Source organism: Gastrolobium bilobum, unplaced genomic scaffold, assembly GCF_033153095.1.
Source record: "Gastrolobium bilobum isolate Gb01-03AN ecotype WA unplaced genomic scaffold, APGP_CSIRO_Gbil_v1 utg4369, whole genome shotgun sequence".
Lineage (NCBI taxonomy): Eukaryota > Viridiplantae > Streptophyta > Magnoliopsida > Fabales > Fabaceae > Gastrolobium > Gastrolobium bilobum.
Genome location: NW_026896497.1, coordinates 57,652 through 76,308, shown reverse-complemented (window position 1 = coordinate 76,308; position 18,657 = coordinate 57,652). Strand labels below are relative to the sequence as shown.

At 34.4% G+C, this 18,657-nt stretch overlaps 1 protein-coding gene across 1 annotated transcript; it reads right to left on the bottom strand.

The window, feature by feature from the left end:
- Nucleotides 1-6,110: 6,110 nt before the first annotated feature.
- LOC133300051 (uncharacterized) lies at nucleotides 6,111-18,587 on the bottom strand. The gene is made up of 15 exons (XM_061499540.1): nucleotides 18,380-18,587; nucleotides 18,155-18,231; nucleotides 17,593-17,754; nucleotides 16,674-16,887; nucleotides 16,117-16,203; nucleotides 15,893-16,032; nucleotides 15,141-15,221; nucleotides 14,456-14,520; nucleotides 10,572-10,580; nucleotides 8,932-9,107; nucleotides 8,374-8,504; nucleotides 8,185-8,272; nucleotides 7,505-7,718; nucleotides 6,986-7,083; nucleotides 6,111-6,533 (listed from the first exon to the last, which is right to left on the bottom strand). The coding sequence occupies exons 1-15, from the start codon at nucleotides 18,545-18,547 to the stop codon at nucleotides 6,111-6,113; spliced, it is 2,133 nt and encodes a 710-aa protein (XP_061355524.1). The 5' UTR covers nucleotides 18,548-18,587.
- Between the last annotated feature and the right edge of the window lie 70 nt (nucleotides 18,588-18,657).

The following is an 18,657-nucleotide window of genomic DNA, read 5'->3' as shown; positions in this document are numbered from 1 at the left end:
CCATATAAATCAAATATATATCCAGCAAAGAAAAAGTACATAAATTAGAACAACCCTACAATTAATTAGGGTTGGCAAAACGGGCCAACCCGACCCAACCCGCGTTCAACCCGAAAAAAATGAGCTGGGTTAGGGTTGACTCGAAAAATAAACGAGCCAGAAAACTCAACCCAATCCAACTTGAGCCGGGTTAGGGTTGGCTCGAAAAAATAGAAAAATAAAATAAAATTCCATTGATGCTATAACTTCTACATTTTTTCCTAAATTATTAATTCATTCAATAGAAAGACATTATACAGATAAACCAGAGAAAATTCCTTTTGCATTTGGACTTGGACTTATTGGCAGTTGGCACCACATTCACACTGTCACACATACTATAAAAAAGGTCCTTAATGCATGTTGCGACTTGGCAAGTGCACCAGTCGTTAAGTAATAAAGTGTACCGGAGTACGAGATCATTCCCATGAGGATCGGATTTTCAAACACTAATTCGCTAATTGCGGTTTAGTTGGACAATCAAAGTTTAGATGAAAAGAATTGGAATTGAAAAGAATTAATAACATGCAATTTAAAATTCAGAATTAAAAAGCAATTGAAAATATGATTGATTAAAGATTTAAAACAAGCGTAGTTAGAGTTTCGGCTTCCCCCAATATCCTTGTTATGCTATGAATTAAACGGTCAAGAATCTACTCTTAATATATTGCCAATCAATTCTTTCTAAGTTAATTAGGGCTCAATTCCTTGTTACCTTAAATATATGTGATCTTGAAAGAACTCTGGTTCCCCGATTATTCCCCAAGAAAACATGCATTAAGATCAAGAATTTAAAGATTGCACAATTGCCCTATGTCTATCCCTAGATCACAAGGATTATGATGAATTTATCAAATCAGGGTTCATGCACCAGCATCCCTATTGTCATACAATTCCCTTAAATCAATTTATAAGGAGCAAACTCATAGAAAGCATTAAAAAACAGATAAATTCATTCAAATATAGAAATAGAAGAATTCAGAGACAATTTAATTCATAAACATAAAGATTCAATTGGGTTCCATCTACCCTTAACTACATAAAAACTTAGCTTAATATATTGAATTGAAAAACAATAAATAAGAAAAGAGAACCCCAAGTCTCCATTGGTGTGATGTTGACTTGGTTCCTCAGTGCTCCAACGCTCCGCAACAGGATTCCTCCTTCAGGTTTCTGTGTAATTCTCTGGATTGGCGAATTGGTCTCTTTCCTTGACCCTCAGCTTCCTATTTATAACCATTGAAGCCATATCTTTTTAATTCTCCATCCAATATCCCCATGAATCTCTATCAATTAATAAATCAAGATTGATTTCTTTCCGCTTTTATTCAGAATATTACAAATCTGTATCAATTAGCAAATCAATTCAAATCTTGGCCTGATTGGGTTCGTATTTGGGCGTTCAAGCGCGCTACAGGGCACTTGAGTGTCCTCTTGTGCACAAACTTAGGAATTCTGCCTGCCCACACGCGCTCGAGCATCCAACTGTGCACTCGAGCGTGCTCCTCGATGGTAAGTTCTTGTAATCTTGGGCGCTTGAGCGTGCTAGTGGGCGCTTGAGCGTCCTGGATTGCTCAAATTAGCTGGTTTCCCTGCCTAGACGCGCTCGAGCGTCCATTCTTTGCGCTCGAGCGTGCTAATCTGGCCCTTGACTTGTAGTATTTTGGCCTCCTTTGGTTCATATTGAGCTGCAACTCTTTGTCATGATTTCTTCATCACTTCTTAGCACCAACAAGTGTGGTTTTACCCTCAAATTGCAAAGAAAATCAAAACGTCAGCTCAATTTCCTATCTTATGATTTATGTGTTGTAAAAACTTGAATTCCATGCAATCTACCATATAATTCTCATATAATTAAGCCTAAAAATATGGTAAACCAAAGGTTTATCAATGCACGATTTTGGACTTATTGGCAGCTGTAGGGTATTTTTGTTTGGGTCTTTGGAATTGGGATTTTAGGTTCCACTTTACCTTCATTAATTTGTATACTTTTATATTAAAAAAAAAACCATAACCCGTTAGCCAACCCGTTTGACCCGTGGGTTGGCTCAGTTTTTTTCGAGCTGAAACGAGTTAAGCTGACTCGAGTTACTAACTCATTTTTCCTAACCCAACCTGGCTCATTTTTGCCGGGTTACGAGCCAACCCGATGGGTTGGCTCATTTGTGCCAAGCTTACAATTAATCAACCAATTCATATTAATTGTTGTTAAAACAATTAACCATAAATAATAGTGTGTTTAAAATTTTTACATAAGAATTAAACTGAAACAAAATTCTTTTGTTTGCTAATAATTGCCAATCAACTCAAGTTATCCCAATTTTCTATGGCAACATCTGTAACACCCCCTGCGAACCCAAAATATTAATATACATATGATATTAAACATGATAAGTTTAAGTAATTAAACGCGGAAGCTCTCTTTTGCTAATTCACTACCCAGTCTAATGTAAAAACGTGATTAATTTTTCTTTTTCCTCATGTATTGCAAATTCCTTATCGTCTCTTTAGTCAAAATAAAATGAACGATATTTCGTCTGTATTTTAGACCACTAGGGATAATTCCCACCATGACAATTCCAACCTGATTAACAGTTTAATATAATTTAAGCATACATCATATTACCTAGCCATCCTCTCCAAAGCAATGTCCATAATATTACTTATATGATTACATATCAACTACACAAAAAAGATGTAATTAAATAAGTAACATAGATATGTGCAATCATCAATAATAACATATACAGATTATCAACATGGCATATATAACTCAAAATAATAACATGTCATATAAATATCAAAATAACAGTCAAGCGATGACTATCATGTCAAATAGTATCTCTCCTCCGGCATCTTGTCGTGAGATGCCTCAGCACCATCAGCTACTGTATCTGAAATGGTAATTCCCATAACGCAGAGTGAGATAATCATCTCAGCAAACTAGGAGTCTTTGGAGGGCTCCTCCACCCCCGAGTTCACTTAAGGCAAAAAACAATATAAAAATTATGTATGGATCAGAATATGTATATCAATGAATGTGTGCAATAATGAATCATACTGGCCAGAGAATACAACATGTATGTGTTACGCAAGAAAACACCGTCTTGTGTGGGACACAGACATACATACATATACATGCATCATTATATCAATTTATTTACAACATACTATATCAAAGAACCATCATCTCTCAGAGTCTGGTGGAACAAATAGGGGATTAACGATAAGGACCGAAAGATTACCTGTCAAGCACTGTCCTCCAATGCACTCCTTATATTCAAGGGGTCACAACCACAATCTCTCAAAATATCACAACATATTCCAAATATGTGAAGACAATCAATACATATATACTAGTCTACCACATTCAATTTCCAAGACTACACATACAAGACACCTACACTTGATTTTGAGTCCAATTTATCAAAGTGTTCTAAATGATGATTTCATAATTTTTCCTTTTACGGGAACTAATCCCAAGCATGTTTAACAAAAGGACTCACATACAAATCACCCTCTAACTACTCAAGCCATCAAATTTTTGAAATTGACATATAGCCAAAAACCATGATTTTCTATGGTGAGCTAAATGGTGATTTCTTTTGTTGTCTTTCATCAAGAAGCAATCCTAAGGATATTTAACAAATAAAGCTATATCCAAATCACTCTCTAACTATCCATACCATGAATTTTTGAATTTTACTATTCATTCAACATAGATTTCTCAAAATTTCATGAAAACTTGATTTGAGTGGTGAAAACTGACCACAAATCCTACAAGGATCCTTGGATGAAGTTTTCCCAAGTACCAATGAGCTCAAACTCTCTCAAAATCCTCAAACACCCTTTTTGACCTAAGCTTTTAAGGAGAAATATCTTACTCACCAATGCTTCTTACAAAGGGATGAGGTTTGAGCTTTGTTAAGGAGAGGATTCTAAGCAATTTTGCTTTTGGAACCAAGTGATTTCGTCAAGTGTAGCTCCACCTATGAATTTCAAGTTTTCTTTCTCTATGAAAATGGCTTTTCACGGCTTATTGGGGAAGAGAGGTCGATGGAAGTGTGATTTTGTGGCTGAATGAAAGTCAGTTAAGTGAGTTGTATTATCCAAGTGGGTATAAACTTATTTATCCTATTCACTTAACTCTTCTTCAAACTTTACACATTGACTTATATTATTTTTGCGGTAATATTCATTATATTGTTTTTAACTTTCGGATAACTTTGTCTATTCGCATTTTTACCTTTAAACTGTCATTTTTAACTCGTTTTCACAAGGTGACTAATTTATCTAATTAGACTTATCCTCTAATTAATTCTTCACTAATTACTATTATTCCTTAATAAATTTGTAAATTCATTATTTACAAGCTAGGGTCATTATAACATCTATGTTAAAGAAATATAAAAATATTAATGTAGCCTAACCTAATAGATTAATCCTTTATAGGGATTAACATTTCTCATGTTATAGGAAACAAAATTTATTTCCTTCACGTACATAAAAGTGTGAGACCCATGTGGGGCCGTGTGTGGAGAAGAGAGAAAAAAAGAAAAGTTGGGTCCCATACACTTTTATGTGTGTGTAGGAAATAAAATTATCTCCTATAACATGAGAAACATTAACATTAACCCTTCTTTATATGGTATCAGACCTCCGTGACCACTGGTCAAAAATTCGATTATTACCACCCCTATTCTATTATAAAAAATAATTAAATATTGAAGAGTTTCTTCATCCATTCTTCAAGCCCAATAGACTTATATGTGAGGGAACGTTAGGGAAATATAAAAATATTAATATAACTTCATTTAATAACTTAATCTTATGGGGTGAAATGATTATATCATTTGCCGCCTTTGACAAAACAGTTTAGAAACGGAAATGCATCTATTCATTGAGTGCCTTAACTCCAGCGTTATGGTTCACATTCCTCCGATGCTTAGAGTTGATGTTATTGCCCAGATGACCATAGGGAAGTTTTAACTTTTAGAGCCTGTTTGGAGCACTTGATAAAGAAGATAGGATAAGATAATTTATCATATCCTATTTTTATCTCTTGTTTGGTGGATTAATAGGATATGATTAGCTTATCCTATTGTTTCATTTTATCCTATTTAATACATGATTTATTATCCTATGAGGCGAGCTGAGTTATGATTCAACAGGATATGATACTAATATTGGATACCCAATATATCCCCACGCTATCTAATATATCCTCTCGCTACCTAATATATTTGTTTTATTGCATTATATTTTATTTTTCCTTCTTTCTCCTTTCTCTTTCTACATAATCTTATCATATTGCTAATCAGGTGCTCATCAAACACAGGACATGATATAGGCTTATCAGCTCCATATCATATCCTACCCTTATCACCCCATATCATATCCCACCCTTATCCTATCATGTCCACCAAACAAACCCTTAACGTTTATCCTTTGGCAAATTTGGAAAGGAAGAAATATGAGTTTCAATGGAATATGTTGGAATGAAAGGTTCATATCAAAACGTCCTTTTTGTTGGAATGAAATCATGCGTCCAATGGGGTTAGTATTTATTGAGTATTTGGACTAGTATATATTAAGTGCCAACGAATGCTAGCTCAATTGATATGATTAAATAGTAATTCACAGCAATAAGTAGGTCAGTTGTGACTATAGAATGGGATAACCTCCTTTCTCCCTAAATTTATTTTATCAACAAGAAAAAGAAATTACTTTAGCTTTACACTCTTTTTCATAATGAACAAAACTTGTAATTAAGCAGAATGGCTGCTTAAATAGAGTTACTACTATTACATGCTTGGAGTATTCATATAGCACTTCTTTTAACTATGTCTCCACATTCTACGCGTTTTATTTTGCAGAACCAAAAAATACGAAATGCCACTTGATGATCATCACAATATAAGATCTGTTCACATAGTTTACCTATCCTCAGAGCACACTTCTTTCTGAGGAGGAAACTTACTAGTTAGTTCTTCCCAAAACTCCACTTAATTGGTAAGAGATACAACTTATCTTGCAAACACCCTTTCATTAAAGTTCACTCCATGGTCATTTTAGTTACCAGAATCTCTATAATCTGAAGGTGGATGTTTCAATCTCTCAAATATTTCATCAAGGGATTCAAATGAAGAGTGTGATTTTAGAGTGGATTCCTGAACATTATCAAGAGGAAAGAATCTCTTGGAGTCAATGTTAGATCTTAAACTTCTAAATCCATGCATCATTGATTCCCATTTTGAGGCTAATGCAGATGATGGTGCTGAATTAATGTCCTCAGAATCATTAACATCATTTGTCAAAGAGGAAGAAACTCTTTCCAGGGAAGAATCTTTGCTGGACACTCGTTCATTCAGGTCTGTCCTTAAGGCTGCATACTTTTTGCTGCCGATTTTTCTACTAATGTCACTATTAGTGCCTTCATTTTTGGCCTCCACTATATTGGTAGTGTTAAGTTCCCTGGCACTCTCATCCAGAACCTGAACAAGGAAGAGAGGGAAAACTAGCCTTGTGATAGTGTCAGGCTACTTCTACAAATCTTTGTTCACAAGAGTTATTGGGTGGCTATTCTTGGTTCAGTGGTGAAAGTAATCTTAACTTCACATTGAAAAATATTTAGTGACCAATATAAATAAAGATAAAAGTATATATTCTTCTTAAAAGATACAAACTTAGGTCCGTTTAAAAGAGAGATAGATATAAAGAGGTGTGGGGCCCACTAAAAAAAATAAAGGCGTGAGTCTCACTTCTTTGTGTCTATCTCTCTCTTAAAAGGATCTAAGTTTGTATCTTTTAAAAGGCACACACTTTTCCCATAAATAAAAGATGAAAAATTGAGTGAGACCAAAATGCCAAAGAATTTTAAAATTGGCACGGTTTCAAAGATTTTAAAAAAGAAAAATTATCAAAACCAGTTGTTTTATATACGTACCGTAGTATTGCTGGTGGACTCAACGTCCATGCTGAAACTCCTTGCTAAAGGGAAAACAAGTTCACCAACTTTGTGCCCTTGCTGGAGAAGAGAACGCTCTGAGGAGAAAAAATAAGGTAAAAATTGGGATGTTATGGATGTAACACAGACATGTGTTACATTTGTATCATTTAGGATTTTTTTTTTATTAAAGAAAAAACAATATCATTTAATGTTTTAACCACAGAACATTGCCAGAATTTACAAGAATAAGAACCATTACTTTATTTTTGACAAAAATTGTTTGTATGGTTTCCTTTAGTCACTAATCCTTATTGTTTTCTAAGGAGATTCCACTGAAAGGTGGAAAGCTTTTTCATTTGTGATATATATATTAACTTTTCAATAAATTTCTTCTTTTTCTATCCAAAAGAGATTGTCTTTAAACATACTGCAGGCTATGAGACTACTTGAACATTATAAAAGGTCAATTAGTTTTACGCCAAAAAAAATAAAATAACATTAACTAGAGTAACTCACCTTTCTGCAAGATTATTACTCCAGATGAGTCAAATCCATCCATATCTTCTGCATCATCATTAAACTTGAATAATTTCCAATTTCCACAATACTTGATGACCCGGTTAAAAAAATTGCCTGCTATTAGTGAAGTGTATATAACCATTATGAGGGGGTAAATTTTGTTGAATCCATTCCCAAAAAAAGGAACAGCATCATCAATGTTTCCCATCCTCTGCACGAAAAATTTGAGTTTAAGACACGAGTAAATATCAATCCTTGGGAAGAGGCAAGGAATCTAATTTGCAATGTTTAGCTGAGTTCAGGGTAAATCTATCACAACCGGGGCCTCCAAACACTATGCAGTGTTCATTATAGATATACACAAAATAAAATCTGATGTTATCATTGTTGTGGTTGTTTGATGGAAAGACACCTTAAGAATTCTTTCTGCTGTGACCTTATGTTGATTTATTACTCCAACAGGCACACAAGTTAGTCAAACCATAAGGTTACAGAGAAATAGCTTGCATCAATTATGACATACTTTACTATCTCCATCAGCAAGGTTTTATCCTATTATTATGCACATTATTTTATATAATAATGTCAGTCATATGGACTAGCTAGGAACACCAGTGATTAACTACAACATCATAATTGCAGCACAACAAATTAAGAACCAAACAGTAGCAAAATACTTTTTCAAAAATGGTTCTCGCATCCCCACCAAGATTAATGAGATTGAGAAAGTTGTACGAAATTGGTGCTGCATATCTTGCAACCATCCTATAAAAAGAAGTGAGATGCAAAGGCAAATAATTAAGAATAATTATAATACACACAAATGACCAAAAATATATATTAAAAAAAAAGAGTGAAAAACTTACGAGCATATCATGAGCAAGCTTACTGAGCTTGTTTGTCTAGGTGTCAGTGAGTAAAACATCATCATTCCCATTTTAAACAAGGAATAATATGTACAAATACACATATACATCAAGGGGATGGAAGCAGCTAACTGGCAAAAAATCCAACAATCAGTTTTGAACAAGTTGAACAAAGAGAAATATAATAATTTTATGCATGAGTAAAAATAAATTGCAGCTAGTTGCCTAAACTGTAACTTTTAATGCATGTTTCTTCTTTTCCATTGGAGTTTTCCTGCCTAATAGCTCTGCAAGTGGTTTTGCTGGCTAATTATTACTAAATAGGCTTGTACAAATCAGAATAGTTCCCTTCTACAATGAATATCAATAATTTGAACTTCTAGATAACCTCACTTCTATGAAGTTAGTTGTTAATGGTGTTTAATTACTAAGAAATGAATCAATCTTGATTATGAGATTTAATTAAAAAAAAATATAGCCTTAATATAAATAAATTAAGAAAAAGGAAAACTTATTTCAAAGAAAATGACTGCATTGGAACTGGTTTACAAATATTACCTGCACAAGCATCTCTTGGTTTCCTGCAGCATGTATTAGGATAGAGAAGAGAGATAAATCAACACCACTGGGTAGTATGGTAGCCTCTGCTAATAGAATTGCAAATGACATGCAGCCCAATATAATAGCCAATGATTTCTGAAGCTGTTTCCTTAATATACATCGCCATAGAAGCTCTGTGATAAATCAACATTTCAGGCAGATATAATTGGTGTATTTAGTATCTAATAAGAAAAATTTGTGAAAAGCTAATTATAATAGCCCTAACCAGTAAAATAAATAATTAAGGATTATTTTGGTGATAAAAATAGTAAAATTGAATTAATAATAAAATTTTGAGAATATAGACATTTTTGGGAAAAAGTGTGAATAGTAAATCTTATCGGGTAAAAATCCTACCGTGTAATTTTACCGGAAAAGCTTAGAAATAAGATTATTATTGTAGAAATTAAAAATATGCCAAACAAGTTATTTAGCACCAAGAAAACAATTATAAGAATTATTTGGAGTCGAATTATAATTTTGAAAAAGTTCAGAGATCAAATTGCATTTGCGCAAAAATTGACCTCAACTCAATTTTGTTACCGCAATATAACTAAGGAAAAATTACATACGATAACTTTCTTTCCTACACACTCTTCGATAAGTGTATCATTTTTTTTTTCTTTTCTTTTTATTTTCAGATGGTGGAGCCCACAAATTTATCTCTACAACATGAGATAACTTATCTCCTTTAACATGAGATTATTAAAACTCTATAATTAACTAAGAGATTTGATGACATGAAAATAAAATTGATTATGTGGAATTAAGTGAGTTAAGCTTAATTAATTAATGTGCAATTTTTAAAATTTTGGGTCAAAGTTAATTTGTCAGGGTTTAACTGTGTTAACATTTCCCTCACTTTCTCTCAACAAGCATCGACCCCTCCCTCTCAAACTGACCAGCAGCGCCCTTTTCCTCCATTGAAGGAGTGCTCAAGCTTTCCTCTTCCATTTCTAGCTTAAACACTTGTCATGGAACTTGTAGCTTAGGTTGCAGGGAGTAAAACCCATAAGCCCATTCATGCTGGGAAGCACTTTAGAGTGAGATCCTCCCCTCCTTCAAGCTCGTGGTACTGTTAATGGGAGGCAAAAATATTGAGTTTTGATGGATTCCAAGCATGAAGATTGGTTTCCTCTTGGTGTAGGACTTGTTTGAGGTAAGGAATCCTACTTCCTATTGTTGAATACTTGAGTATGAACTTAGGGTTTTCATGAAAATTATTATGGAATTTTTTATGTTGCGGGAGTATGAATGGTAGGGTGTATGTTGATGGAATATGTTCATCTAAGATTGTAGATTATATAAAAGTAATTAAATGTTGTTAGAAGTTTAAAAATCCTCTTGAATCCTTCCATGAGATTTTCGGCATTCAAGGGGAAATTGGGGGGCTAAATATGTTAAATGCATATTGAAGATGTCTTAGACTTATTATATGTTGAGGTGTTGACTTAGAAGTGATAAAAACCTTGGAAAACATGAAAATGCATTGGGCCTACTTGTGTGTGTGTGCCTTGGCCTTGTGAGGAAAAGAAGGTGAGGAGGTGTTTTTAATTGTCATTTGATAAATGTGAACCTTGTGAACTAATCAATTGAACCATGTGAACCTAATGAACCCTTGTATGTATGCCTCGGCCTTCAAAGGGCAGAAACAAGATGTGGTTGTGTTTTAGGGTTATTTAAATGATAATTATGACAAGTTGGCTAGTTTGAAGTAATTGAACTAGCTAATGAGGTATTTGAACAATGTGAACCCTTAATGGACCTTTAGGTCATCATTTTGGACAATAACTTGTGGAACAAGTAATTGAATTTGTATACTTGGCATAGGGGCTAATGATTGGTCCTTGTGTAATTCGATGTCAAATGAGTTAGTTTGCAACCAATTGAAGACATTAGAAATTGATGGAAACCTAGGTGTATGATTCGACAATACCTAGGGAAATTATGTTGAAATTGTAGGTTTGATACTTTGAATGTGATGGGTTGCCTATCGCACATTGCCTAGATTAATAAGTCAAGTTATTGGTTAATTGAAGTTTGAAAGGATTATGGTACCCTTAAGAGCATGGTTCGGCCATATGGGGCTTATTAGGCTTGAAAGCTTAAATAAATGGTAATTGATACCTAGGAAGTATATTGTATCATTTCAAGTGTAAGTAAGTGTGTAGAACCAAGTTGGTTGCTTGGCCAAGGCCAACAAGAAATTACCTTATATGGTCCTATATGTTAATTGTAAAATAATTAATAATGACTTGTGGTTTGGCATATGTATTGGCATGAAAATATAGGAAATAAAATTATGACAAGATTGAAATGGCATTTAACCAATTGGAATGTCACATGTGAAGATTAAGGAATCATCAAAGTGTTGATGTCTTGTATGTAATGCTTGACATATAACCTATATGATGATTAATTGGTTTTGATTCCTGTAAATAACCACTTCAACCCAAAATCTTAAGGTGTTAGGTGATGAGCCTTTTAAAGATTTATATTAATCTCTAACACACCCCCTCAACAAGAGTCCTTTGGGCTTGAAGCGTGGATATTGCACAGGCTCAATTTTTGGTTTACCTTTTTTGTGCTTTGATTTAATTCCACTAGAAAGTGGGGGGCGGTGAGGATCGAACTCGTGACCTTATGGTCATTCAAGCTCTGATGTAAATAACCACTTCAACCCAAAACCTTAAGGTGTTATGTGAGGGTCTTTTTAATAATTTATATTAATCTCTAACAATTCCTAATCTAGGTTTGTGCCTAGAGATACTGAGTTGGAGGATCAAGTCTTGGAGGGAAGTATCTAGCTTTCTTGTAATACAAGTAAGCGCTTTTTGGGAGCTTCAAGAGGTAAGCTTCCGGTTTAGGATTTTTCTTCTCTTTGCTTGTTCCACCATGATCCATTGGGATTGTGGGCTCTGATATGCTCTGCTAAGATGAATATTAGAATTTAGTATAGTTGTATTCATATAGAAATATACCTCTGATACATGATGTGTATATGATATGATCAGTTATGTATGGATTTTGGTTTTTGGCCAATGAACATATTTTGTTACCTTCCGTGAGAACTGCTCTCGGAGGCTCTATTAACTTCTTGAGGACTTTGGTTCTCGGAAGTCTCTATTACCTTCCGGGAGGGCTTCGGTCCTCGGAAGATTTTTTTTCCTCTGTGAGGACACATGTTCTTGAAAGACTCTGTTGGGACAATCCGAGGGAGAATTTAAGCTCCCGGATGTTTTCTGATGGTTATTTCTGTATTATGTTATCTGTACTTTGTTCTGACATTTCATGCAGGAAAGTGGACTTATGGGTGGAGATTATTTCATAAACCCTGAGTTTATTGAGATAGTAATCTAACCCCCCTTTTCGGGACATGTTTCAGGTGTGCCGTCAGCTATGAAGCACCGACACTTCAAAAACCTCGACGTGTCGTGTCCAACACTCTTAGACACTCTGACACTCCCCGACACTTCAACGCGCGTTGTAGAAACTCAAAAAGAGGTTCAAAGGTTGGGTTGCGTTGCATTTTTAGTTCTAACTATTAGATTCGTTGGATTACTATTACCATTTTATTGAATTTAATATAAATATTTGTGATATCTTATGTTTCTTTGCAAAATTAATGGGTATTATAAGTTTAGCTTTAATTTTTTTGTTAAATTATTGAATATTAAATATAATATACACAACATAAATTAAAAATATCATTTAATATCAAAATGTGTCCTAACCATAGTTGTCAATAGCAGTTAGCAGCCAGTAACGGCCGACCCCGAAATGGTATAGCGGTGTAGCGGGTAGCGGTATTACCGCTACGGTGAAGTATTAATTCCACATATATTATACTAACAGTCAAGAAACAAGGCAATATCGCTTTTAGTATTAATGCTCAAACATAAGAAGTCACACAAAATTAAACACATAATTCCACAATCAATGTCAAATACAAAGAACATAAAGGAAGTATCCAAAATTAAACACAACTGAACAATAAAATTGTCAAATAGCCAAGTACAAGAAGTGAACTAATAAAGAAAATCATCATCATCTTCGGATTCTCCATCAAATTCCAACATGGGAGTGGTGTAGCGGGGTAGCGGGTGTAGCGGGTAGAGGTATTGCTGCTACGCTACGCCGCTACCTTCCGCTACGGCCAATGTCGCGTAGCGTCGCGGTTTGTAGCGGCCGACCGCCGCTACCCGCCACGGTAGCGGTTTAGCGGCACTACGGGTCGCTACTGAACCTAGGTCCTAACGTGTCGAAATCTAACTTTTTTTAGAATTAACGTGTCGGAGTATCGTGTCGTATCGTGTCCTGTGTCGGTATCGGTGCTACATAGGTCGTCAGCTGGAGAGCCCTCACGGGCAAAGAAACCTGCCTAGGGTTAGAGGAGCAACTGGATTTAGTATTTTAGTACTTTCCTTTTGGGGATTGTATATATTTATTTTTGGGACATGATGTATGACCACGATTTGTATATGGCCTATATCATTTTGATATATTTATTCATACAAGATGTATGTATATTTTGTATCTCAGGCATATGTGTATGTATTTATGCAGTTAGATGCATTTATTAGTAATATGTATATGATATGTACTGTCAAACTGATAAAATGTGTAGTGGCACAGAGCCAATAGATGAATGAATCCATGGATGGGTTCTAAACACTTTGAAAGGATTATTTGTTACATGAGACTGTCCTGGACTTTTCTGATTGGCAGGATGTGATTAAAAAGTGGGATTTAATTCCCTGGATTGTCTAGTTTACAGCGGAAATGTTGTTTGTGTGACTCTGTCAGGGTTGGTACTTGTGATCGTACCCTAATGGTCTTTGACCATTGCTTATGGTTATAGGATTGATAAGTTAATAAGAGGATTGTTGTATTGGTATGGGATATACAATCAGATTAATTATGGAAAAAGTTTACCTGTTAAGCAATACATCAGGAAAAAGAAAAGGAAAAAGTTAATTCACTAAGTCACATAGGTTAACAGTGAAACTTAAAAGTAAGACTTCCGCTTATGCATTTAAATTATGATGCGCTTTAGTACCATATGTATGTTAATTATCCGGCTCGAGACGAGAATGCTACACTAATCACAATTAATTTTGTAAGAGAAAAGTAAATGACTTACTACGGATGATTCATGGTAATGATTTATAATTTTAATATTATCATACTCAAATTGCCACTCATGAAGTGTACTCATCTAGATAGCCTTTGCAATAATCTTTGGAGAGAGATTTAATTTCTTACTCGCTCCACATAAAGGGTAGAGCTAATACCATAAAGCAAAAGGTCATTGGTAAGTCAACTTTAACTTGTAGGCTGATATGATAGTGTGTTGGGTGACATCCTACTTTGTTTTCTATTGAGAAAATAACACATAAATGTACCAGTAAAATATAAGAGCACATTGTTATCAAAAAAAAAAAATATATAAGAGCACATAACTTTAATAAGTAGTAAGTACCAATTGTATCCAAAAGTGCACCTACTTTGCCTATGCGTTCAGGCCTCAAGCAGGAAACATATTTCCTGCAAGAATAGAATAAAATGTAAATAAGATTTATATAGTGCTATTGCATATTACTTCATAAATATGACACCTGAACACTGGCAGCCTAAAGATAGACTCTAATTAGTATTTTAAGCCAACAATATATCCCAAAATAATCAGCTTGTTGGTTCTATATCACTTTCAAGTTTGTTGGTTATTAGAACCATGAAATATTATGGTTTTATTGAAAATATTTCTTTCATGATAACAGGAAACCCTTTTGTCTCATATATTTGTCTGTTTTTTCATGTAAGTCAAAGAATAAACTACTGGAATCGTATACCTCCCATAATTTGTTGAGCATTAACTTCATTTTAGATGTGTTTACCTTTCTAGATAAACCAAGCCATTTTTCTCTAGATTGTAGATGATAATAAAATGAATGTTATATATGGGCACTTTTTCTAAACCAATGGTTTCTTTTAAGAGAAAGTTAAATTTCACCATTTCAATTTGTTGTTTTTCGACTAAAATCCATATATAATTGGTGCTACAGCAAGCAGGAATATTGGACCCTTCCTTCACCCCCACAAACAAAGATGATGAGAGCATAAACAGACACAACAATTAGAAAAAGAAGTGTAGGTTAAGAGCAAACCATCCTGTAGAATCACGACGCTCATAGTTCTTTATGGTGTCCTCCAGCTCAAGGGCTTCTAGGACAAATTTGGTATATTCACTGCAAAATAATAATATAATAATAAGAAATGTATTTAGCACTTGAAGAGAATTTGTATATACTAAAAACAAGAGTAACTCTGCTAACTTTTATGGTATGTTATGAAACAATGTCATGATAGAAATGAAGCTATTCAATTCTTTTCTAGTAAAAGATGTGCAGCTCTGTGATGAAATAGCAAGGCAGTCTATCATGTAAGGTGATGAATGTATAAAACAAGAGCAGAAAAAGTAAGAAAGAAAGGATCTGGAAAAAGAAAAAGAAGTTTAAAATCAACTCCATAAGATTTATAGTTTACGGAAACAACCTACACATGCATACACCACAGGCACATATATATATACACAAGGCTAACTGATTAACCAATATTTTCCAAACCATATTGAATTTAAATATCAAAATGTCATGCTGTTTTAAGTAGTACAATAAAAAAGGCAGAGCAGGGAAAAGCATTTTATCAAAGAAACAATTACTCCTTTAAGAACCTTTTGCATATAGCCAACCAGGCAGAAGCTGATCATCCAATGAATCCTTGATTTTGATAGATTTTATGATTAATGTCAAAGGCTCTTGCATAAGGGACGTGTTAAAAATATAATATAAAAATCATTCATGTTTCTTCATCTAACAACTTAAATCACCAACTTCTTACAGATTACATCAGTGTCTACCTTCTATATCGATAATATTGCTCCTGAGCTCTTTTAAGACGACGTCTTAGTGCTGCCATAGATTTCAAATCTGTATCATAATCCATGTCACTTTCTCCTAGTCTCCCACCCTGTGGTTTGAAGGATGGGTCTTCTTTCAACTAGAAAAACCAATGTTATTTAAACACCTACCAATAGAACATTTAGATTCAAAACACCTATATGTATGCAATTATAGACTTTACCATATGAAGCAACATTTTGTCAATTATATTCATGTAGGGTCTCAAAGAATCCCGCTTGGACATCTGCTTTGATGTTGCTTGTGTGATCTGACAATGGCACACCATCAAAAATCATATCTGCAAGGAATAAAGGATAAAAAGAAAGCATGTCTTTTTATCATTACAATGCAGATTTTATCTGATCCACTAATACGTACACCAATTTCAGAATAAAATGATTCATAAAATCTCAGTACATGGATGAGATACCCATTAGAATATTGGAAAAGTAAATGTAATTTATCAAGATGGAAGAATAGTGAGAATTGTTTGTCTTATATCATTACATGTTACTTTTTATTTATTTATTTTGTTTTTAATTTTTGTTTTATTTCATTCCAGCAGAGAGAAATACTTGAAATTACATAACAACTTCATTATGCTTAAGGATTACATGTGCATCCACTTCCAGAGCAAGATACACCAAGAGTTGAAAGAAAGAGAAAAAAAAAAACTTCTCAAAAATGCAAATTCAACTGTTAGAAGATCATGATAAGCCAATGGTATGAATAACTTACAACAATAGCATTTGAAAAATCTTGATGAGCATCATCTAATTTGACGGCCATTTTTGCAACTTTGTGGGAAAGAAATTTTTGCTGAATGGTCCAATCTGCATTTAACCAAATTCCCTTTGGAATTTCACTCAAACCAAATCCAAGTAGAAATGCACCGGTAACCAGTCCAAATGTATTAGAGCAAGCCATGGCAAAACCCATAATATTACCACTCCTGCAAATTATTAAGCATATAATTAGATAGGGTGGGTTATCTTGCAATAATTAGTAGTATACTGAAAGTGTGCAACTTAGCTGCGAAATTGATTGCAAAATCAATTAGCACATAACAAAAGAAGGAATTGAGTTGTTGTGGAGTTAGAACTAGTTTGTATCCCTGAAGGGTTGAAGTATCTTGATGTATAGGTATTCAAAGAAACAATGGTATGGACCGAAAGAGTCATTGTGAAGGCTCTCTCAAGTAGGGCTGAGAGAGACGGAAGTGTAAGGGCACGGTGGCTCTAAAATCCAAATAGCTCATGGAAGTAATAGATGCAAAATGCCTCTCCAATGAGAGAAGAAAGATTTATATACGTGGGAGATATTACCTAATGATACGAGAGAGAGAAGGTTTATATACGTGAGAGATATTACCTGATGATACGAGAGAGAGAGTCTAACCGTTTTTGCCTATTATCTCACTGCTGTGAGTGAGGACGCGCACCACTACACGTACGTGTGGTGAGCTGTGCATAAGAATAATAAATCCTTTACAGAGAGGTCTAAGTGCTTATTGTAGGGAGGCAGGGGAATGACCCCTTAATATGCCGGCGCATATACATTGGATTGTGAAGGCTGGTCCAGAATAAGAATTACATGTAATGATGCAAGTAAATAAATGAAAAGTAATACAAAATCTAAGAGTAAGAAAAAAACATACCAATAATCTTTGTGTAAAACAACTAGTAATATCAATCCAAAGAGTGCTACAGAACCAAGAGACAGATAGAAAACAAGGTTTCCATGTAAGCTGGTCCTCAATCTCGCTTTCACTGTGAAGTCTCCAGCATCTTCATAACCCTGAATAGTGGGAACCACAGCCCTGCTTAGAGAAATAATTTAATACAAAGCTATGAGTGTGTATTTCTATTGACCTAGCTTCCACAAATATCCTAGTTGATTCCCACCAGAGGTATAGCATAATTAAAGGGAAGCAAATAAAAGATCACACCAATATCCTACACAACTTCATATCAATTAGGACAACTTATAAAAAAATTGAAATATTGTCAATTGCAAAAGTAGTTGAAATATTCTAAATGCTTAGAGTCTTGTAGCTGCTGCTGCTTCTTTCTCTGTTTGTGTTTATTTAACATGTTACAAATAATAAGGGATAATTAACGTGGGGTAGCATAAAAAACAATTTGAATATGTGAAGAGGACTTGATGGAAGCATATATTCCAAACATCATACATATTTTTATTAAAGGGAAGCAGCTTACCATGTAAGTAAGAAGGTACTCCAGTATGACAAACTCCATAAGAAGGAAATCGCTCCATTTTCGTGACCATTTAATGTCTAGTCAATGAAGGGAAATGACATATGTTATTCATTAACTCACGAATGTATAACTATTTATTTTCCATAAAGAACCAACAGACAAAACCAGAAACATGCAAATAAACACAAAAAAAGTTGTGAACTGGGGAACTAGTTATGGAAATACCGTCCATATGTCAGCAGGGACAAGGATGATGATGGAGAGGGAGCAGAACCAGGTATATGCAACGGTGGAGAACACATATTTGGGCACATCAGGTCCAGAGAAATAACTCAAGGTAATAATCACCATGCCAATAGTCAGAGGTAATGAGAACAGATAGAACACCCACATTTTTTTGTGTGTTACACTTTCTTATGTGTCACGTTATATATGTATGTACTTTTTTCTTATACAATTTTCTCTCCTCTCTTTTCCCTATCTGAAAAACAAGACAAGGGTGA